This window comes from Staurois parvus, unplaced genomic scaffold (assembly GCF_062004578.1).
Source record: "Staurois parvus isolate SC_StPar_1 unplaced genomic scaffold, SC_StPar_1.0 ptg000612l, whole genome shotgun sequence".
NCBI lineage: Eukaryota > Metazoa > Chordata > Amphibia > Anura > Ranidae > Staurois > Staurois parvus.
Window position 1 is genome coordinate 1,439,721 of NW_028318408.1, and position 24,388 is coordinate 1,464,108.

The 24,388-nt window shown below is 50.9% G+C and overlaps 1 protein-coding gene across 1 annotated transcript in view; it reads left to right on the forward strand.

Annotated features, from left to right (window-relative positions):
• LOC149449576 (killer cell lectin-like receptor subfamily B member 1A) overlaps positions 1-21,296 on the forward strand; it is a 50,480-nt gene extending 29,184 nt beyond the window's left edge. Inside the window, exons 5-6 of the mRNA XM_089693073.1 lie at positions 880-980; positions 21,075-21,296. Coding sequence (XP_089549199.1) covers positions 880-980; positions 21,075-21,180 — 207 coding nt within the window. The 3' untranslated portion in view covers positions 21,181-21,296. The remainder of the gene's footprint in view (positions 1-879; positions 981-21,074) is intronic.
• The last annotated feature ends 3,092 nt before the right edge of the window (positions 21,297-24,388 follow it).

The following is a 24,388-nucleotide window of genomic DNA, read 5'->3' on the forward strand; positions in this document are numbered from 1 at the left end:
GCACTGTAGTGCGTGGAGCAATGACTGAATTCTGTGATCTGTACAGGGTTTCTTGAGATGGATTTTGATTTGTTTGGCCTGTTTTTGGAAGACGTTTCAAGAGCACAGAGCAGGGAGATTCAGACTATCATCTGAATATTCATCATCCCCCAGCCAATCCCTAAAAGGAAGATTCAGAAGGTGGCTGGGGAAATGTGCAGAAGGCCTAAGCAGATTGTCTTTCCTCTCCAAGGAAGGTTTTGGTATCCTGGAGGGGGCAGCTGCCCCTGGGAGAGAGAGATACTGAGACAAGAGATTGCAGTCTGGGCCTCAGCATGGGCAAGACTCACCATTTAGGACCACATCAAGGAAAATCCTGATATGGAATCTAAAAGGACCACATGTCAATGACTTCATGTGTCTTCATGTATATGCTGTACAAGAGCAAATTATTTAAAATTCATCATCAGACAAGACCCAGACATCGGCCCTAATTTTGGACGCATCTCATAAAGAATTTCCTCCATATTATTGGGCAATGCTGGAAGACTCCAAGGGAAGGCAAATGTAACATAAGTCCTCTATATACTGTAGGTGACTGGCTTGGAAAGTGTTGGAAAATTGAGCCCCTTCCCAATTGGCAACCATAGCCCACTCACCGGGGCCACTATTAGTCACAGAGGAATGCTCCATGCGACATAGACTGCTGTTGCTTGACAAGAGAGACTCCAGCTTAAACACAGTCCAATTGCCCACATTTACTTCATAATAAAGGGACAAAATAGACACCTTCTATCATTTATATTTCCAGCTGGAACACTGTTGTCTGGGGCCAGTAGAAGGTGCTGGGAGTACAGATGATCAGATGGTGAATAATCTGCTGTGTATTGTATTCTCCAGAGAATGGTGACCATCACAGGAAAGGAATTCTGGATCGGATTACCACAATATAACACCCATGATGCAACGTGGGCAGGGAGATGGGCAGACGGCACTACGGAGTAAGTAACACTTAGCATTTAGTAAATATCCTCAAAACATATTTTGGTTTTCAAAACAGAACTAAGAAATACAACATCTAAATAGGTCTCTTCCATTGTTTCTGGGGAGAAGATCTCACTTGGACAATGCACGCGTCCCATTCATATCATCAAACCAGATTGGGTGATCCAGGATTCAGTGTGGATCAGTGGGATGTGCTTGATGCTGATTCCCATCACCTGCACCTGGTGTTCCTCAATAGACTAGGCTAGATGTCTAGGACCAGGCTAGTTGTCTAGGACCAGGCTAGGTGTCTAGGACCAGGCTAGGTTCTAGGACCATGCTAGGTGTCTGGGACCAGGCTAGGTGTCTAGGACCAGGCTAGGTGTCTAGGACCAGGCTAGGTGACTCGGACCAGGCTAGGTGTCTAGGACCTGGCTAGGTGTCTAGGACCAGGCTAGGTGTCTAGGACTTGGCTAGGTGTCTAGGACCTCGCTAGGTATCTAGGACCAGGCTAGGTGTCCATGACCAGGCTAGGTGTCTAGGACTAGGCTAGGTGTCTAGGACTTGGCTAGGTGTCTAGGACCAGGCTAGGTGTCTAGGACCAGGCTAGGTGTCTAAAAGCAGGCTAGGTGTCCATGACCAGGCTAGGTGTCTAGGACTAGGCTAGGTGTCTAGGACCAGGCTAGGTGTCTAGGACCAGGCTAGGTGTCTAGGATTAGGCTAGGTGTCTAGGATCAGGCTAGGTGTCTAGGACTAGGCTAGGTGTCTAGGACCAGGCTAGGTGTCTAGGACTAGGCTAGGTGTCTAGGACCTGGCTAGGACTTGGCTAGGTGTCCATGACCAGGCTAGGTGTCTAGGACTAGGCTAGGTGTCCATGACCAGGTTAGGTGTCTAGGACTAGGCTAGGTGTCTAGGACCTGGCTAGGTGTCTAGGACCAGGCTAGGTGTCTAGGACTAGGCTAGGTGTCCATGACCAGGCTAGGTGTCTAGGACCAGGCTAGGTGTCCATGACCAGGCTAGGTGTCCATGACCAGGCTATGTGTCTAGGACTAGGCTAGGTGTCCATGACCAGGCTAGGTGTCTAGGACTAGGCTAGGTGTCTAGGACCAGGCTAGGTGTATAGTACTTGGCTAGGTGTCTAGGACTAGGCTAGATGTCTAGGACCAGGCTAGGTGTCTAGGACTTGGCTAGATGTCTAGGACCAGGCTAGGTGTCTAGGACCAGGCTAGGTGTCTAGGACTTGGCTAGATGTCTAGGACCAGGCTAGGTGTCTAGGACCAGGCTAGGTGTCTAGTAAATGTAGTTCTCCTGGATGATGATGATGATTATTATTATTAATAATAATAATAATCTTCCTCTAATAATAATAATAGCAAAACAGTTTTATTATTATTACATCATCAAAATTATCATCATCATCATAAAAATAATATATTTTTTCTGCTTCTTCTACTTCTTTGTATTGTTAACAATAATATTAATAATAATGTTGCTGTTGTCGCTATTATTAGAGATGAGCGAAGAAATGAAAAATTCGATTCGACTGATTCGGCGAATTCGTGGACAATATTCGATTCGAGTCGAATAAATTCGCTGTGAATTTAACTTAAAAAAGGGTGTTTCTAGGCTTCAGAGAGACTTAATATTAGTGCAGAACACTGTACCTTTAATTTAAATGCCCTTGGAGTCTGCTGGGGAAGAGAAATAATACTGTCTGTCAGTATGACATGCAGATGAGTGCCGTCGATCTTAGAATCACTGCACACTTCACTCCTTTGGCCAGTCACGGGGCCAAAACCAGTGTTTGGAGCCACAGTGTGGCGGTGGAGGCAGCAGCAATGGGAGGCCATACAGCAACCTATGACAAAATGGAAACCAGCAGGAGCGTGAGGAGACCTGAAAGTGGCACATGGCAGAGTGGGAGCAATGGGAGGCGGTACAGGGACCCAGGTCACACTATGGGCCCAGCAGCAGCGTGACCAGGCGGTACGGGGGCCCATGGCCGATATGGGGCTTGGTGGCACCTATGGAAGCCTGTAATCTGCCAGCAACCTATGACAAAATGGACAACCGCAGGAGTGTGAGGAGATTTCAAAGTGGCACATGGCAGATGGAAGCAATGGGAGGCCGTACAGGGACCCAGGTCACACTGTGGGACCAGCATCAGCGTGAACAGGCGGTACGGGGGCCCATGGCCGATTTGACCTCATTCATCCCATAGTCCTGCCGACTCACGAATAGCGTGGCCTCCTCAAAGGGCCTGAGCAAGCGCAGGTGTCACACATGAGCTGACAATGGCTGACATCTAAGTTACACAGGGAGTACCTTTATCCGCTTTTAACATCAGGAAATCTGTGATGGCCTTTAGCTGTTCGTAAAGGCGGTCTAACATATGTAGGGTTGAATTACACCTTGTTGCAACGTCACAGCATGAGGAGTCGGTACGGGGGCCCATGGCAGATTACATGTCTGGCAGCAGCTATGTGAGGCCCGTAATCTGCCTGCACCCTATGTCAAAAAATTTAACACACCAGCAGTGTGAAGAGACCTGAAAGTGGCACATGGCAGCAGAGTGTGGCGATGGAGACAGCAGCAATGGGAGGCCGTACAGGGACCCATGAGAGACTCTAGACTTGGCAGCAGCATGAGGAGGCGGTATATAGGGGCCCATGGCAGATTAGGGCCTGGCAGCAGCTATGTGAGGCCCGTAATCTGCCTGCACCCTATGTCAAAAAATTAAACACACCAGCAGTGTGAAGAGACCTGAAAGTGGCACATGGCAGCAGAGTGTGGCGATGGAGACAGCAGCAATGGGAGGCCGTACAGGGACCCATGACAGACTCTGGACTTGGCAGCAGCATGAGGAGGCGGTATATAGGGGCCCATGGCAGATTAGGGGCCTGGCAGCAGCTATGTGAGGCCCGTAATCTGCCTGCACCCTATGTCAAAAAATTAAACACACCAGCAGTGTGAAGAGACCTGAAAGTGGCACATGGCAGCAGAGTGTGGCGATGGAGACAGCAGCAATGGGAGGCCTTACAGGGACCCATGACAGACTCTGGACTTGGCAGCAGCATGAGGAGGCGGTATATAGGGGCCCATGGCAGATTAGGGGCCTGGCAGCAGCTATGTGAGGCCCGTAATCTGCCTGCACCCTATGTCAAAAAATTTAACACACCAGCAGTGTGAAGAGACCTGAAAGTGGCACATGGCAGCAGAGTGTGGCGATGGAGACAGCAGCAATGGGAGGCCGTACAGGGACCCATGAGAGACTCTAGACTTGGCAGCAGCATGAGGAGGCGGTATATAGGGGCCCATGGCAGATTAGGGGCCTGGCAGCAGCTATGTGAGGCCCGTAATCTGCCTGCACCCTATGTCAAAAAATTTAACACACCAGCAGTGTGAAGAGACCTGAAAGTGGCACATGGCAGCAGAGTGTGGCGATGGAGACAGCAGCAATGGGAGGCCGTACAGGGACCCATGACAGACTCTGGACTTGGCAGCAGCATGAGGAGGCGGTATATAGGGGCCCATGGCAGATTAGGGGCCTGGCAGCAGCTATGTGAGGCCCGTAATCTGCCTGCACCCTATGTCAAAAAATTTAACACACCAGCAGTGTGAAGAGACCTGAAAGTGGCACATGGCAGCAGAGTGTGGCGATGGAGACAGCAGCAATGGGAGGCCGTACAGGGACCCATGAGAGACTCTAGACTTGGCAGCAGCATGAGGAGGCGGTATATAGGGGCCCATGGCAGATTAGGGGCCTGGCAGCAGCTATGTGAGGCCCGTAATCTGCCTGCACCCTATGTCAAAAAATTTAACACACCAGCAGTGTGAAGAGACCTGAAAGTGGCACATGGCAGCAGAGTGTGGCGATGGAGACAGCAGCAATGGGAGGCCGTACAGGGACCCATGACAGACTCTGGACTTGGCAGCAGCATGAGGAGGCGGTATATAGGGGCCCATGGCAGATTAGGGGCCTGGCAGCAGCTATGTGAGGCCCGTAATCTGCCTGCACCCTATGTCAAAAAATTTAACACACCAGCAGTGTGAAGAGACCTGAAAGTGGCACATGGCAGCAGAGTGTGGCGATGGAGACAGCAGCAATGGGAGGCCGTACAGGGACCCATGACAGACTCTGGACTTGGCAGCAGCATGAGGAGGCGGTATATAGGGGCCCATGGCAGATTAGGGGCCTGGCAGCAGCTATGTGAGGCCCGTAATCTGCCTGCACCCTATGTCAAAAAATTTAACACACCAGCAGTGTGAAGAGACCTGAAAGTGGCACATGGCAGCAGAGTGTGGCGATGGAGACAGCAGCAATGGGAGGCCGTACAGGGACCCATGAGAGACTCTAGACTTGGCAGCAGCATGAGGAGGCGGTATATAGGGGCCCATGGCAGATTAGGGGCCTGGCAGCAGCTATGTGAGGCCCGTAATCTGCCTGCACCCTATGTCAAAAAATTAAACACACCAGCAGTGTGAAGAGACCTGAAAGTGGCACATGGCAGCAGAGTGTGGCGATGGAGACAGCAGCAATGGGAGGCCGTACAGGGACCCATGACAGACTCTGGACTTGGCAGCAGCATGAGGAGGCGGTATATAGGGGCCCATGGCAGATTAGGGGCCTGGCAGCAGCTATGTGAGGCCCGTAATCTGCCTGCACCCTATGTCAAAAAATTAAACACACCAGCAGTGTGAAGAGACCTGAAAGTGGCACATGGCAGCAGAGTGTGGCGATGGAGACAGCAGCAATGGGAGGCCGTACAGGGACCCATGAGAGACTCTAGACTTGGCAGCAGCATGAGGAGGCGGTATATAGGGGCCCATGGCAGATTAGGGGCCTGGCAGCAGCTATGTGAGGCCCGTAATCTGCCTGCACCCTATGTCAAAAAATTAAACACACCAGCAGTGTGAAGAGACCTGAAAGTGGCACATGGCAGCAGAGTGTGGCGATGGAGACAGCAGCAATGGGAGGCCGTACAGGGACCCATGACAGACTCTGGACTTGGCAGCAGCATGAGGAGGCGGTATATAGGGGCCCATGGCAGATTAGGGGCCTGGCAGCAGCTATGTGAGGCCCGTAATCTGCCTGCACCCTATGTCAAAAAATTAAACACACCAGCAGTGTGAAGAGACCTGAAAGTGGCACATGGCAGCAGAGTGTGGCGATGGAGACAGCAGCAATGGGAGGCCGTACAGGGACCCATGACAGACTCTGGACTTGGCAGCAGCATGAGGAGGCGGTATATAGGGGCCCATGGCAGATTAGGGGCCTGGCAGCAGCTATGTGAGGCCCGTAATCTGCCTGCACCCTATGTCAAAAAATTTAACACACCAGCAGTGTGAAGAGACCTGAAAGTGGCACATGGCAGCAGAGTGTGGCGATGGAGACAGCAGCAATGGGAGGCCGTACAGGGACCCATGACAGACTCTGGACTTGGCAGCAGCATGAGGAGGCGGTATATAGGGGCCCATGGCAGATTAGGGGCCTGGCAGCAGCTATGTGAGGCCCGTAATCTGCCTGCACCCTATGTCAAAAAATTTAACACACCAGCAGTGTGAAGAGACCTGAAAGTGGCACATGGCAGCAGAGTGTGGCGATGGAGACAGCAGCAATGGGAGGCCGTACAGGGACCCATGAGAGACTCTAGACTTGGCAGCAGCATGAGGAGGCGGTATATAGGGGCCCATGGCAGATTAGGGGCCTGGCAGCAGCTATGTGAGGCCCGTAATCTGCCTGCACCCTATGTCAAAAAATTAAACACACCAGCAGTGTGAAGAGACCTGAAAGTGGCACATGGCAGCAGAGTGTGGCGATGGAGACAGCAGCAATGGGAGGCCGTACAGGGACCCATGACAGACTCTGGACTTGGCAGCAGCATGAGGAGGCGGTATATAGGGGCCCATGGCAGATTAGGGGCCTGGCAGCAGCTATGTGAGGCCCGTAATCTGCCTGCACCCTATGTCAAAAAATTAAACACACCAGCAGTGTGAAGAGACCTGAAAGTGGCACATGGCAGCAGAGTGTGGCGATGGAGACAGCAGCAATGGGAGGCCGTACAGGGACCCATGAGAGACTCTAGACTTGGCAGCAGCATGAGGAGGCGGTATATAGGGGCCCATGGCAGATTAGGGGCCTGGCAGCAGCTATGTGAGGCCCGTAATCTGCCTGCACCCTATGTCAAAAAATTAAACACACCAGCAGTGTGAAGAGACCTGAAAGTGGCACATGGCAGCAGAGTGTGGCGATGGAGACAGCAGCAATGGGAGGCCGTACAGGGACCCATGACAGACTCTGGACTTGGCAGCAGCATGAGGAGGCGGTATATAGGGGCCCATGGCAGATTAGGGGCCTGGCAGCAGCTATGTGAGGCCCGTAATCTGCCTGCACCCTATGTCAAAAAATTTAACACACCAGCAGTGTGAAGAGACCTGAAAGTGGCACATGGCAGCAGAGTGTGGCGATGGAGACAGCAGCAATGGGAGGCCGTACAGGGACCCATGACAGACTCTGGACTTGGCAGCAGCATGAGGAGGCGGTATATAGGGGCCCATGGCAGATTAGGGGCCTGGCAGCAGCTATGTGAGGCCCGTAATCTGCCTGCACCCTATGTCAAAAAATTTAACACACCAGCAGTGTGAAGAGACCTGAAAGTGGCACATGGCAGCAGAGTGTGGCGATGGAGACAGCAGCAATGGGAGGCCGTACAGGGACCCATGAGAGACTCTAGACTTGGCAGCAGCATGAGGAGGCGGTATATAGGGGCCCATGGCAGATTAGGGGCCTGGCAGCAGCTATGTGAGGCCCGTAATCTGCCTGCACCCTATGTCAAAAAATTAAACACACCAGCAGTGTGAAGAGACCTGAAAGTGGCACATGGCAGCAGAGTGTGGCGATGGAGACAGCAGCAATGGGAGGCCGTACAGGGACCCATGACAGACTCTGGACTTGGCAGCAGCATGAGGAGGCGGTATATAGGGGCCCATGGCAGATTAGGGGCCTGGCAGCAGCTATGTGAGGCCCGTAATCTGCCTGCACCCTATGTCAAAAAATTTAACACACCAGCAGTGTGAAGAGACCTGAAAGTGGCACATGGCAGCAGAGTGTGGCGATGGAGACAGCAGCAATGGGAGGCCTTACAGGGACCCATGACAGACTCTGGACTTGGCAGCAGCATGAGGAGGCGGTATATAGGGGCCCATGGCAGATTAGGGGCCTGGCAGCAGCTATGTGAGGCCCGTAATCTGCCTGCACCCTATGTCAAAAAATTTAACACACCAGCAGTGTGAAGAGACCTGAAAGTGGCACATGGCAGCAGAGTGTGGCGATGGAGACAGCAGCAATGGGAGGCCGTACAGGGACCCATGAGAGACTCTGGACTTGGCAGCAGCATGAGGAGGCGGTATATAGGGGCCCATGGCAGATTAGGGGCCTGGCAGCAGCTATGTGAGGCCCGTAATCTGCCTGCACCCTATGTCAAAAAATTAAACACACCAGCAGTGTGAAGAGACCTGAAAGTGGCACATGGCAGCAGAGTGTGGCGATGGAGACAGCAGCAATGGGAGGCCGTACAGGGACCCATGAGAGACTCTAGACTTGGCAGCAGCATGAGGAGGCGGTATATAGGGGCCCATGGCAGATTAGGGGCCTGGCAGCAGCTATGTGAGGCCCGTAATCTGCCTGCACCCTATGTCAAAAAATTTAACACACCAGCAGTGTGAAGAGACCTGAAAGTGGCACATGGCAGCAGAGTGTGGCGATGGAGACAGCAGCAATGGGAGGCCGTACAGGGACCCATGACAGACTCTGGACTTGGCAGCAGCATGAGGAGGCGGTATATAGGGGCCCATGGCAGATTAGGGGCCTGGCAGCAGCTATGTGAGGCCCGTAATCTGCCTGCACCCTATGTCAAAAAATTTAACACACCAGCAGTGTGAAGAGACCTGAAAGTGGCACATGGCAGCAGAGTGTGGCGATGGAGACAGCAGCAATGGGAGGCCGTACAGGGACCCATGACAGACTCTGGACTTGGCAGCAGCATGAGGAGGCGGTATATAGGGGCCCATGGCAGATTAGGGGCCTGGCAGCAGCTATGTGAGGCCCGTAATCTGCCTGCACCCTATGTCAAAAAATTTAACACACCAGCAGTGTGAAGAGACCTGAAAGTGGCACATGGCAGCAGAGTGTGGCGATGGAGACAGCAGCAATGGGAGGCCGTACAGGGACCCATGAGAGACTCTAGACTTGGCAGCAGCATGAGGAGGCGGTATATAGGGGCCCATGGCAGATTAGGGGCCTGGCAGCAGCTATGTGAGGCCCGTAATCTGCCTGCACCCTATGTCAAAAAATTAAACACACCAGCAGTGTGAAGAGACCTGAAAGTGGCACATGGCAGCAGAGTGTGGCGATGGAGACAGCAGCAATGGGAGGCCGTACAGGGACCCATGACAGACTCTGGACTTGGCAGCAGCATGAGGAGGCGGTATATAGGGGCCCATGGCAGATTAGGGGCCTGGCAGCAGCTATGTGAGGCCCGTAATCTGCCTGCACCCTATGTCAAAAAATTTAACACACCAGCAGTGTGAAGAGACCTGAAAGTGGCACATGGCAGCAGAGTGTGGCGATGGAGACAGCAGCAATGGGAGGCCGTACAGGGACCCATGACAGACTCTAGACTTGGCAGCAGCATGAGGAGGCGGTATATAGGGGCCCATGGCAGATTAGGGGCCTGGCAGCAGCTATGTGAGGCCCGTAATCTGCCTGCACCCTATGTAAAAAAATTTAACACACCAGCAGTGTGAAGAGACCTGAAAGTGGCACATGGCAGCAGAGTGTGGCGATGGAGACAGCAGCAATGGGAGGCCGTACAGGGACCCATGACAGACTCTAGACTTGGCAGCAGCATGAGGAGGCGGTATATAGGGGCCCATGGCAGATTAGGGGCCTGGCAGCAGCTATGTGAGGCCCGTAATCTGCCTGCACCCTATGTCAAAAAATTTAACACACCAGCAGTGTGAAGAGACCTGAAAGTGGCACATGGCAGCAGAGTGTGGCGATGGAGACAGCAGCAATGGGAGGCCGTACAGGGACCCATGACAGACTCTAGACTTGGCAGCAGCATGAGGAGGCGGTATATAGGGGCCCATGGCAGATTAGGGGCCTGGCAGCAGCTATGTGAGGCCCGTAATCTGCCTGCACCCTATGTCAAAAAATTTAACACACCAGCAGTGTGAAGAGACCTGAAAGTGGCACATGGCAGCAGAGTGTGGCGATGGAGACAGCAGCAATGGGAGGCCGTACAGGGACCCATGAGAGACTCTAGACTTGGCAGCAGCATGAGGAGGCGGTATATAGGGGCCCATGGCAGATTAGGGGCCTGGCAGCAGCTATGTGAGGCCCGTAATCTGCCTGCACCCTATGTCAAAAAATTAAACACACCAGCAGTGTGAAGAGACCTGAAAGTGGCACATGGCAGCAGAGTGTGGCGATGGAGACAGCAGCAATGGGAGGCCGTACAGGGACCCATGAGAGACTCTAGACTTGGCAGCAGCATGAGGAGGCGGTATATAGGGTCCCATGGCAGATTAGGGGCCTGGCAGCAGCTATGTGAGGCCCGTAATCTGCCTGCACCCTATGTCAAAAAATTAAACACACCAGCAGTGTGAAGAGACCTGAAAGTGGCACATGGCAGCAGAGTGTGGCGATGGAGACAGCAGCAATGGGAGGCCGTACAGGGACCCATGACAGACTCTGGACTTGGCAGCAGCATGAGGAGGCGGTATATAGGGGCCCATGGCAGATTAGGGGCCTGGCAGCAGCTATGTGAGGCCCGTAATCTGCCTGCACCCTATGTCAAAAAATTTAACACACCAGCAGTGTGAAGAGACCTGAAAGTGGCACATGGCAGCAGAGTGTGGCGATGGAGACAGCAGCAATGGGAGGCCTTACAGGGACCCATGACAGACTCTGGACTTGGCAGCAGCATGAGGAGGCGGTATATAGGGGCCCATGGCAGATTAGGGGCCTGGCAGCAGCTATGTGAGGCCCGTAATCTGCCTGCACCCTATGTCAAAAAATTTAACACACCAGCAGTGTGAAGAGACCTGAAAGTGGCACATGGCAGCAGAGTGTGGCGATGGAGACAGCAGCAATGGGAGGCCGTACAGGGACCCATGAGAGACTCTGGACTTGGCAGCAGCATGAGGAGGCGGTATATAGGGGCCCATGGCAGATTAGGGGCCTGGCAGCAGCTATGTGAGGCCCGTAATCTGCCTGCACCCTATGTCAAAAAATTAAACACACCAGCAGTGTGAAGAGACCTGAAAGTGGCACATGGCAGCAGAGTGTGGCGATGGAGACAGCAGCAATGGGAGGCCGTACAGGGACCCATGAGAGACTCTAGACTTGGCAGCAGCATGAGGAGGCGGTATATAGGGGCCCATGGCAGATTAGGGGCCTGGCAGCAGCTATGTGAGGCCCGTAATCTGCCTGCACCCTATGTCAAAAAATTTAACACACCAGCAGTGTGAAGAGACCTGAAAGTGGCACATGGCAGCAGAGTGTGGCGATGGAGACAGCAGCAATGGGAGGCCGTACAGGGACCCATGACAGACTCTGGACTTGGCAGCAGCATGAGGAGGCGGTATATAGGGGCCCATGGCAGATTAGGGGCCTGGCAGCAGCTATGTGAGGCCCGTAATCTGCCTGCACCCTATGTCAAAAAATTAAACACACCAGCAGTGTGAAGAGACCTGAAAGTGGCACATGGCAGCAGAGTGTGGCGATGGAGACAGCAGCAATGGGAGGCCGTACAGGGACCCATGAGAGACTCTGGACTTGGCAGCAGCATGAGGAGGCGGTATATAGGGGCCCATGGCAGATTAGGGGCCTGGCAGCAGCTATGTGAGGCCCGTAATCTGCCTGCACCCTATGTCAAAAAATTTAACACACCAGCAGTGTGAAGAGACCTGAAAGTGGCACATGGCAGCAGAGTGTGGCGATGGAGACAGCAGCAATGGGAGGCCATACAGGGACCCATGACAGACTCTGGACTTGGCAGCAGCATGAGGAGGCGGTATATAGGGGCCCATGGCAGATTAGGGGCCTGGCAGCAGCTATAGGAGGCCCGTAATCTGCCAGCACCCTATGTCAAAAAATTAAACACACCAGCAGTGTGAGGAGACCTGAAAGTGGCACATGTTTGAGGCATGATTCATGGCGGATTTAGTCAGTTGTGTCAGGAACTGGTGGTTTGAAATCCAGACTAATCCACGCCTGATTCATTTTCACAAACGTGAGTCTCTCCACACTTTGGGTGGACAGTCGTGTCCTCCGCGGAGTTACAATACCTCCTGCCGCACTAAACACGCGCTCCGATGCCACGCTACTGGCCGGGCATGACAGCCTTTCAAGGGCAAATTCAGCTAGTTGGGGCCAAAGGTCAAGTTTCGTTGCCCAGTAGTCAAGGGGATTGTCTACTTCGGTTGGCAGGGTGCTGTCCAAGTAGGCCCAAGCCTGTTGTTTGAGCTCCTGCTCCAGGTCCACCTGATGCTGCTGCTGCTGCTGCGGCTGGTTAGTAGTTTCCTCACTGCGCTGGTGAAGAAAGCTACTCATCATCGACTGCAGACTGAGGCAGCCACTGCTGGTGGAGCTGCCACTGCTCCTACCACCCCACCCCTCCCCTGCTGCCATGCCAGCGGAACGCGAGCGCACAGGGCCCACAGTGTCTGAGGATGGACGTTGGCGCACAAAGGCAGAGACCAACTGACTACATAGGTGGTTTTTATAGTACGTAATTTTGGCCTCCCTCTCAGCAGGTGTGAAAAAGGCCACCATTTTGGACCGGTAGCGAGGGTCCAACAAGGTGGACAGCCAAAAGTCATCCCTCTGTCTGATGGTTATTATTCGGCTGTCGCTACGCAAGCAACCGAGCATGCTATGGGCCATTTGTGCCAAGGAATGCGAGGGACTCCCTGCCTCCATCTCCACAGCATACTGCCACGGTGCGTCTGGGTCCTCTGTCTCCTCCTCCTCCTCCTCTACCAGATGCTCCTGCTCCTCCACTCCTGTCCGCTGAGTGGAAAAACCACCCATTTCACTCAATAATTCCTGATCACAAATGTCCTCCTCTACCTCCTCCTCTTCTTCCTGTCCTGCCCCCACAGGGGTCATGTGGCGTTGAGATCTGTGCGCCACGTCTACCGCACCCTGACCAGCCATTGTTAACAGCATTTGTTCCAGGACGTGCAACAGAGGAATGACGTCGTTCATCCCATAGTCCTGCCGACTCACGAATAGCGTGGCCTCCTCAAAGGGCCTGAGCAAGCGGCAGGTGTCACGCATGAGCTGCCAATGGCTGACATCTAAGTTACACAGGGGAGTACCTTTATCCGCTTGTAACATCAGGAAATCGGTGATGGCCTTTCGCTGCTCGTAAAGGCGGTCTAACATGTGTAGGGTTGAATTCCACCTTGTTGCAACGTCGCAGATCAGGCGATGCTGTGGAATTCCGTTCTGCCGCTGCAGCTCAATGAGGGTGTTCTTTGCGGTGTAGGAATGGCTGAAATGCATGCACAGTTTACGTGACATTTTAAGGATGTCTTGCAGTGGGATGGTGGATTTTAGGAACCGCTTGACAACCAGATTGAACACGTGAGCCATGCATGGCGCATGGCACAACCTTCCTTGACGCAGAGCAGACACCATGTTCTTTCCGTTGTCAGTCAACATGGTTCCGATTTTTAGTTTGCGCGGAGACAGCCATCTGTCGATTTCTCTGTTCATTACACTCAGCAGTTCCTCCCCTGTGTGACTACGTTCGCCAAGGCATACCAGGTGCAGCACAGCGTGACACCGTTGCGCCCTGCACATGTGATATGCCGGTCGGGTAATGGGACTTGGCACGGGGGTGGCGGCTGAGGACACGGCGGAAAAAGAGGTGGTAGAGGCGGACATGCTTGCTGGACCAAGGACGTGCAAACGTGGAGGCAAAAGCGTCGTGACCTGTCCAAGTTGCTGGTGCGGCTGTGCCGGCACCACGTTCACCCAGTGGGCCGTAAATGACATGTACTGTCCCTGACCGTAGTTACAGCTCCACACGTCGGCGCTGCCGTGCACTTTGGCAGAGACCGACATGCTCAAAGACTGGCCCACCATCTCTTCTACATGTGAATGCAGGGCTGGCACTGCCTTTTGGGCAAAGAAATGACGGCTTGGCACTCTCCACCGCGGCGCGGCACAAGCCATCATTTCTCGGAAAGGTGCTGAGTCCACCAGTTGGAAAGGGAGGGACTGCAGCACCAGCAACTTGGACAGGAGGACGTTCAGCTTTTGCACCGTCGGGTGCGTGCTCGCAAACTGTTGTCTCTTGGATACGGATTCCAAGAAAGACTGTTGACGGAATCCGAGAAGAGGAGTAGCAGGAGAAGGAGCATCTGAACGAGCGGAAGATGCCAATGAGCGACAACTCCCCTCAGCAGAGGTGTTGGAGCCTTGACTGGCTGATAGAGGGCGATTGACGACGTCGGGTGACGGAGCAAGTAACGGAGCGGGTGATGGAGCGGGGGCTGGGGCAGGCAGAACCGCCGTATGTTTATCACGGTTTTCCCAGGCCACCGAATGGTGACGCTGCATATGCTGACGCAACGCTGTAGTCCCAACATGGGCCCCCTGGCCACGCTTGCATTTCTGGCCACATAGTCGACATACGGCTACGTTTACTTCCTCGGGCGGCTTGAGGAAAAATTGCCACACCACCGAGTAGGAAACTTTGCCCCCGCTACTCTTCACTGGCTGACTGCTACTTCCTCCGTGCGCAACGGCACCACTACTGGCCGTGGTGGTAGGCTGCAGTGGAGCTGGTGCTCTACTCCGTGGACGTTTGGCTCCACTGACACTGATGCGACCCTGCTGCTGTCTCCTGGGCAACCCACCGACTGTTTTGCTCGCTGCCAAGCTGCCACCCTCTTCTCCTGATGATGCGGAAGAAATTGCCTGATGACGACGAGGCTGCCAAGTGCGATCAACCTCCTCATCATCAAGTAGGGTCTCCGCCTCACTACTAGCCCCCTCGGCTGCGTCTGGGTCAGGAGACAGACCTGTCTCTAGACCGGCTACCGAGCCACTCTCCTCGCCAGTACTTGTTCGCTTGGCTGCTGAAAAGGCCGATGTCTCCCCCCGTTCCTGACCGCCCTCTGTTAGCTCTTCCTCACTGTACAGTGGGGCTGAGCCCACAGCATGCGATACTTCGCTTGGTGAGGGAACAGCAAAGGACAGGGGCAGGTAGAGGACACGTGATTTCAGTGGGCTTGCTCCCGGGCCATGCCAACTAACGGTTGTGTCTGACGTACCCACCGACCGTTGGCTGTAGGTGTCAGAGGTGACCTGGGAAGAGGAAGACGACCGAGCCAACCAATCAATGACGGCAGGGTTGTCGGTGGAGACACGACCGCTGGATGACACCGGGAGCACTGGCCTCTGGCTGCGAATAGTGCTGCCTCGACCCCTTCCTCTGCTGCCACGTCTGCTCGCTCCTAAAACATTGCCTCCTCTGCCACTCCTCTGCATGTTGTCTGACATACTATTTAATTCAACGATTAGGTGTCCCTGAGTAACAATTCTCTGGCACTCAGTAACAATTCTGTCTGTCCCTGAGTATGAATTCTGTGGCCCTGAGTAACAATTATGTGTCTGTGCGAGTAACAATTCTGTGTCTGTGCGAGTAACAATTCTGTGTCTGTGCAAGTAACAATTTTGTGTCTGTGCGAGTAACAATTCTCTGGCACTCAGTAACAATTCTGTCTGTCCCTGAGTAACAATTCTCTGGCACTCAGTAACAATTCTGTCTGTCCCTGAGTATGAATTCTGTGGCCCTGAGTAACAATTCTGTGTCTGTGCGAGTAACAATTCTGTGTCTGTGCAAGTAACAATTTTGTGTCTGTGCGAGTAACAATTCTCTGGCACTCAGTAACAATTCTGTCTGTCCCTGAGTAACAATTCTCTGGCACTCAGTAACAATTCTGTCTGTCCCTGAGTATGAATTCTGTGGCCCTGAGTAACAATTCTGTGTCTGTGCGAGTAACAATTCTGTGTCTGTGCAAGTAACAATTTTGTGTCTGTGCGAGTAACAATTCTCTGGCACTCAGTAACAATTCTGTCTGTCCCTGAGTAACAATTCTCTGGCACTCAGTAACAATTCTGTCTGTCCCTGAGTAACAATTCTCTGGCACTCAGTAACAATTCTGTCTATCCCTGAGTATGAATTCTGTGGCCCTGAGTAACAATTCTGTGTCTGTGCGAGTAACAATTCTGTGTCTGTGCAAGTAACAATTTTGTGTCTGTGCGAGTAACAATTCTCTGGCACTCAGTAACAATTCTGTCTGTCCCTGAGTAACAATTCTCTGGCACTCAGTAACAATTCTGTCTGTCCCTGAGTAACAATTCTCTGGCACTCAGTAACAATTCTGTCTGTCCCTGAGTATGAATTCTGTGGCCCTGAGTAACAATTCTGTGTCTGTGCGAGTAACAATTCTGTGTCTGTGCAAGTAACAATTTTGTGTCTGTGCGAGTAACAATTCTCTGGCACTCAGTAACAATTCTGTCTGTCCCTGAGTAACAATTCTCTGGCACTCAGTAACAATTCTGTCTGTCCCTGAGTAACAATTCTCTGGCACTCAGTAACAATTCTGTCTATCCCTGAGTATGAATTCTGTGGCCCTGAGTAACAATTCTGTGTCTGTGCGAGTAACAATTCTGTGTCTGTGCAAGTAACAATTTTGTGTCTGTGCGAGTAACAATTCTCTGGCACTCAGTAACAATTCTGTCTGTCCCTGAGTAACAATTCTCTGGCACTCAGTAACAATTCTGTCTGTCCCTGAGTAACAATTCTCTGGCACTCAGTAACAATTCTGTCTGTCCCTGAGTATGAATTCTGTGGCCCTGAGTAACAATTCTGTGTCTGTGCGAGTAACAATTCTGTGTCTGTGCAAGTAACAATTTTGTGTCTGTGCGAGTAACAATTCTCTGGCACTCAGTAACAATTCTGTCTGTCCCTGAGTAACAATTCTCTGGCACTCAGTAACAATTCTGTCTGTCCCTGAGTAACAATTCTCTGGCACTCAGTAACAATTCTGTCTATCCCTGAGTATGAATTCTGTGGCCCTGAGTAACAATTCTGTGTCTGTGCGAGTAACAATTCTGTGTCTGTGCAAGTAACAATTTTGTGTCTGTGCGAGTAACAATTCTCTGGCACTCAGTAACAATTCTGTCTGTCCCTGAGTAACAATTCTCTGGCACTCAGTAACAATTCTGTCTGTCCCTGAGTAACAATTCTCTGGCACTCAGTAACAATTCTGTCTATCCCTGAGTATGAATTCTGTGGCCCTGAGTAACAATTCTGTGTCTGTGCGAGTAACAATTCTGTGTCTGTGCAAGTAACAATTTTGTGTCTGTGCGAGTAACAATTCTCTGGCACTCAGTAACAATTCTGTCTGTCCCTGAGTAACAATTCTCTGGCACTCAGTAACAATTCTGTCTGTCCCTGAGTATGAATTCTGTGGCCCTGAGTAACAATTCTGTGTCTGTGCGAGTAACAATTCTGTGTCTGTGCAAGTAACAATTTTGTGTCTGTGCGAGTAACAATTCTCTGGCACTCAGTAACAATTCTGTCTGTCCCTGAGTAACAATTCTCTGGCACTCAGTAACAATTCTGTCTGTCCCTGAGTAACAATTCTCTGGCACTCAGTAACAATTCTGTCTGTCCCTGAGTAACAATTCTCTGGCACTCAGTAACAATTCTGTCTGTCCCTGAGTAACAATTCTGTCTGTCCCTGAGAATGAATTCTGTGGCCCTGAGTAAGAATTCTCTGGCACTCAGTAACAATTCTGTCTGTCCCTGAGTAACAATTCTCTGGCACTCAGTAACAATTCTGTCTGTCCCTGAGTAACAATTCTCTGGCACTCAGTAACAATTCTGTCTGTCCCTGAGTATGAATTCTGTGGCCCTGAGTAACAATTCTGTGTCTGTGCGAGTAACAATTCTGTGTCTGTGCAAGTAACAATTTTGTGTCTGTGCGAGTAACAATTCTCTGGCACTCAGTAACAATTCTGTCTGTCCCTGAGTAACAATTCTCTGGCACTCAGTAACAATTCTGTCTGTCCCTGAGTAACAATTCTCTGGCACTCAGTAACAATTCTGTCTATCCCTGAGTATGAATTCTGTGGCCCTGAGTAACAATTCTGTGTCTGTGCGAGTAACAATTCTGTGTCTGTGCAAGTAACAATTTTGTGTCTGTGCGAGTAACAATTCTCTGGCACTCAGTAACAATTCTGTCTGTCCCTGAGTAACAATTCTCTGGCACTCAGTAACAATTCTGTCTGTCCCTGAGTAACAATTCTCTGGCACTCAGTAACAATTCTGTCTGTCCCTGAGTATGAATTCTGTGGCCCTGAGTAACAATTCTGTGTCTGTGCGAGTAACAATTCTGTGTCTGTGCAAGTAACAATTTTGTGTCTGTGCGAGTAACAATTCTCTGGCACTCAGTAACAATTCTGTCTGTCCCTGAGTAACAATTCTCTGGCACTCAGTAACAATTCTGTCTGTCCCTGAGTAACAATTCTCTGGCACTCAGTAACAATTCTGTCTGTCCCTGAGTAACAATTCTCTGGCACTCAGTAACAATTCTGTCTGTCCCTGAGTATGAATTCTGTGGCCCTGAGTAACAATTCTGTGTCTGTGCGAGTAACAATTCTGTGTCTGTGCAAGTAACAATTTTGTGTCTGTGCGAGTAACAATTCTCTGGCACTCAGTAACAATTCTGTCTGTCCCTGAGTAACAATTCTCTGGCACTCAGTAACAATTCTGTCTGTCCCTGAGTAACAATTCTCTGGCACTCAGTAACAATTCTGTCTGTCCCTGAGTATGAATTCTGTGGCCCTGAGTAACAATTCTGTGTCTGTGCGAGTAACAATTCTGTGTCTGTGCAAGTAACAATTTTGTGTCTGTGCGAGTAACAATTCTCTGGCACTCAGTAACAATTCTGTCTGTCCCTGAGTAACAATTCTCTGGCACTCAGTAACAATTCTGTCTGTCCCTGAGTAACAATTCTCTGGCACTCAGTAACAATTCTGTCTGTCCCTGAGTAACAATTCTCTGGCACTCAGTAACAATTCTGTCTGTCCCTGAGTAACAATTCTCTGGCACTCAGTAACAATTCTGTCTGTCCCTGAGTAACAATTCTGTCTGTCCCTGAGAATGAATTCTGTGGCCCTGAGTAAGAATTCTCTGGCACTCAGTAACAATTCTGTCTGTCCCTGAGTAACAATTCTCTGGCACTCAGTAACAATTCTGTCTGTCCCTGAGTAACAATTCTCTGGCACTCAGTAACAATTCTGTCTGTCCCTGAGTAACAATTCTCTGGCACTCAGTAACAATTCTGTCTGTCCCTGAGTAACAATTCTGTCTGTCCCTGAGAATGAATTCTGTGGCCCTGAGTAAGAATTCTCTGGCACTCAGTAACAATTCTGTCTGTCCCTGAGTAACAATTCTCTGGCACTCAGTAACAATTCTGTCTGTCCCTGAGTAACAATTCTCTGGCACTCAGTAACAATTCTGTCTGTCCCTGAGTATGAATTCTGTGGCCCTGAGTAACAATTCTGTGTCTGTGCGAGTAACAATTCTGTGTCTGTGCAAGTAACAATTTTGTGTCTGTGCGAGTAACAATTCTCTGGCACTCAGTAACAATTCTGTCTGTCCCTGAGTAACAATTCTCTGGCACTCAGTAACAATTCTGTCTGTCCCTGAGTAACAATTCTCTGGCACTCAGTAACAATTCTGTCTGTCCCTGAGTAACAATTCTCTGGCACTCAGTAACAATTCTGTCTGTCCCTGAGTATGAATTCTGTGGCCCTGAGTAACAATTCTGTGTCTGTGCGAGTAACAATTCTGTGTCTGTGCAAGTAACAATTTTGTGTCTGTGCGAGTAACAATTCTCTGGCACTCAGTAACAATTCTGTCTGTCCCTGAGTAACAATTCTCTGGCACTCAGTAACAATTCTGTCTGTCCCTGAGTAACAATTCTCTGGCACTCAGTAACAATTCTGTCTGTCCCTGAGTATGAATTCTGTGGCCCTGAGTAACAATTCTGTGTCTGTGCGAGTAACAATTCTGTGTCTGTGCAAGTAACAATTTTGTGTCTGTGCGAGTAACAATTCTCTGGCACTCAGTAACAATTCTGTCTGTCCCTGAGTAACAATTCTCTGGCACTCAGTAACAATTCTGTCTGTCCCTGAGTAACAATTCTCTGGCACTCAGTAACAATTCTGTCTGTCCCTGAGTATGAATTCTGTCTGTCCCTGAGAATGAATTCTGTGGCCCTGAGTAAGAATTCTCTGGCACTCAGTAACAATTCTGTCTGTCCCTGAGTAACAATTCTCTGGCACTCAGTAACAATTCTGTCTGTCCCTGAGTAAAAATTCTGTGGCCCTAATAACGTTTCTGTGGCCCTAAGTAACAATTCTCTGGCACTGAGTAACAATTCTGTCTGTCCCTGAGTATGAATTCTGTGGCCCTAACTAGCGTTTCTTTGTCCCTAAATAACGATTCTGTGGCCCTCATTAACAAGTCTGTGTCCCTGAGTAATGGTTCTCTGTCCCTAAGTAACTTCTCTCTGTCCCCAATTCTCGTTTCTGTGGCCCTAACTCTGTCCCTGTCCCTAGTACAGAGCGGTCTGCCTCTGTTCAATGACTGCAGGCAAATGAAGATTTCCAAAATGGCCGCTATATATACCTCGACCATTACACAGTGCTGGCTGGCTGGCTGCTGATTGGCTGATGCGATCACATGTCGTTGAGGAATGCATTATGGGGCAGCGCGCCTTGTCTGCGTGCCTTCCCCGACATCCCCGCTCCGTCGCCGCACATGTCAGCCGCCATTTTCGGAAAAATTTCGATTCGCGCGTCCGAATTAGGCTGTTTTTCGGATTCGGCACGAATCGAAATTTTTCCGATATTCGACTCGAATTCCACTTCGGATACTTCGATTCGCTCATCTCTAGCTATTATTATTATTATTATTATTATTATTATTTATGTAATTTTATCTTCCATCCAGAAATGTCACCGATGGAACGGGAAGCTGTGCCAAGGTCGGATCGCGCCTTAGCTGGGAGAACTGTTATACTGCCCTGAGGTGGATCTGTGAAAGAGATGCTGAATGATTGCCCTGATCTGTGACAGAGACCATGTGTGACCGCTCTGGTCTGTTAGAACTGAGTGATTGAACGGATCTGAGGAATGCTGTGCGAAGGTTCCGCTCGCTGGGTGATGATGCTGTGAACGGATCTGAGGAATGCTGTGCGAAGGTTCCGGTCAATGGGTGATGATGCTGTGAATGGATCTGAGGAATGCTGTGCGAAGGTTCTGCTCACTGGCTGATGATGCTGTGAACGGATCTGAGGAATGCTGTGCGAAGGTTCTGCTCACTGGCTGATGATGCTGTGAACGGATCTGAGGAATGCTGTGCGAAGGTTCTGCTCACTGGGTGATGATGCTGTGAATGGATCTGAGGAATGCTGTTTAAAGGTTCCGGTCACTGGGTGATGATGCTGTGAATGGATCTGAGGAATGCTGTGTGAAGGTTCTGCTCGCTGGGTGATGATGCTGTGAACGGATCTGAGGAATGCTGTGCGAAGGTTCCGCTCGCTGGGTGATGATGCTGTGAACAAATCTGAGGAATGCTGTGTGAAGGTTCCGCTCGCTGGGTGATGATGCTGTGAACGGATCTGAGGAATGCTGTTTAAAGGTTCCGGTCACTGGGTGATGATGCTGTGAATGGATCTGAGGAATGCTGTGTGAAGGTTCTGCTCGCTGGGTGATGATGCTGTGAACGGATCTGAGGAATGCTGTGCGAAGGTTCCGCTCGCTGGGTGATGATGCTGTGAACAAATCTGAGGAATGCTGTGTGAAGGTTCCGCTCGCTGGGTGATGATGCTGTGAACGGATCTGAGGAATGCTGTTTAAAGGTTCCGGTCACTGGGTGATGATGCTGTGAATGGATCTGAGGAATGCTGTGTGAAGGTTCTGCTCGCTGGGTGATGATGCTGTGAATGGATCTGAGGAATGCTGTGCGAAGGTTCCGCTCGCTGGGTGATGATGCTGTGAACGGATCTGAGGAATGCTGTGCGAAGGTTCTGCTCACTGGGTGATGATGCTGTGAACGGATCTGAGGAATGCTGTGTGAAGGTTCCACTCGCTGGGTGATGATGCTGTGAACGGATCTGAGGAATGCTGTGTGAAGGTTCCACTCGCTGGGTGATGATGCTGTGAATGGATCTGAGGAATGCTGTGTGAAGGTTCCAGTCACTGGGTGATGATGCTGTGAATGGATCTGAGGAATGCTGTGTGAAGGTTCCGGTCATTGGGTGATGATGCTGTGAATGGATCTGAGGAATGCTGTGTGAAGGTTCCACTCGCTGGGTGATGATGCTGTGAATGGATCTGAGGAATGCTGTGTGAAGGTTCCGGTCACTGGGTGATGATGCTGTGAATGGATCTGAGGAATGCTGTGTGAAGGTTCCGGTCACTGGGTGATGATGCTGTGAATGGATCTGAGGAATGCTGTGTGAAGGTTCCGGTCACTGGGTGATGATGCTGTGAATGGATCTGAGGAATGCTGTGTGAAGGTTCCGGTCACTGGGTGATGATGCTGAATTGTATATAGAATACTATTGGAGCCATGGCTGTATTTGTACATTTTCTGAGTGATACAATCATTGATACTGATATGTGAAGACTGATTACTGCAATAATAAAGGAAGTCTCCTCCCAGCCAAGACTGTTTGTAATATGAGCTCCACAGAGGAGAGCAGAGCTGGGGAAGGCAGTTTTCTGACCCTACAGGTCTTAGAGTGCAAGAACTCCAGGGTTCAAACTCCGTAAAATGTTTAGGGGAGGTCCAAGCTGCAAGACCATGAGGCAGGTGAGATCCAAGCTGCAAGACCATGAGGCAGGTGAGATCCAAGCTGCAAGACCATGAGGCAGGGGAGATCCAAGCTGCAAGACCATGAGGCAGGGGAGATCCAAGCTGCAAGACCATGAGGCAGGGGAGGTCCAAGCTGAAAGGCCATGAGGCAGGGGAGATCCAAGCTGCAAGACCATGAGGCAGGGGAGGTCCAAGCTGAAAGGCCATGAGGCAGGGGAGGTCCAAGTTACAAGACAATGAGGCAGGGGAGGTCCAAGTTACAAGACAATGAGGCAGGGGAGGTCCAAGTTACAAGACAATGAGGCAGGGGAGGTCGAAGCTACAAGACAATGAGGCAGGGGAGGTCCAAGTTACAAGACAATGAGGCAGGGGAGGTCCAAGTTACAAGACAATGAGGCAGGGGAGGTCCAAGTTACAAGACCAAGAGGCAGGGGAGGTCAAAACTGCAAAACCATGAGGCATTGGAGGTCCAAGCTGCAAGACCATGAGACAGGGAAGGTCCAAGTTACAAGACAATGAGGCAGGGGAGGTCCAAGCTACAAGACCAAGAGGAAGGGGAGGTCAAAACTGTAAGACCATGAGGCATTGGAGGTCCAAGCTACAAGACCATAAGGCAGGGGTGGTCCAAGCTACAAGACCATAACATAGGGGAGGTCCAAACTGCAAGACCATGAGGCAAGGGAGGTCCAAGCTGAAAGACCATGAGGCAGGGGAGGTCCAAGCTGCAAGACCATGAGGCAGGGGAGGTCCAAGCTACAAGACCATAAGTTAGGGCAGGTCCAAGCTGCAAGACCATGAGGCAGGGGAGGTCCAAGCTGCAAGACCATGAGGCAGGTGAGGTCCAAGCTACAAGACCATGAGTCAGTCTCCAGATTCTACAAGTGGAATGGAGGTGATGTTGCCCTGACAAAATTTCCCCTTTGCTTTTGAAATCTTCGATATATCAAGAAAGGCAAAGACTGCAAACTCCTTTCATTAAAGGAGACTTCTGAAGAGGTCAGGCTATTTGTTGGAAAAACAAAAAATCTCCAGGTAAGGCAACATTCCCAGCTCATTGGTCTCAGGGTATGATTCTTGCTTTGGGTGTGAAAGATCCTGGATTCAAATCCCAGATGAGCCCACAAGGCAATGTTTTTCATCCCTGTGGAACCCGTCACCAAAGAGTTGGTTTTACTGTCACTTGCAGGTAGCGGTCATCGCGTAACCCTTTCTCAGGGCAGTCAGTCCAGCTACATTCAGATGGTTTTCCCCTTTTTTTGACAAAACACTTCAAATGGAGCCTGCGGCCTTCTTTCAACACATCTGGTGACAATGTACGTGGCATAAAGCTGGAATTGCATCCATAGCTTGACCCTTAGTATTGCCATGTTCAGTTTCTACAAAGACCCTGCTGCCTTCTCTGAGCTTGCTGCCAACAATTTGAGTTGCATTCAGTTGAAATTGCA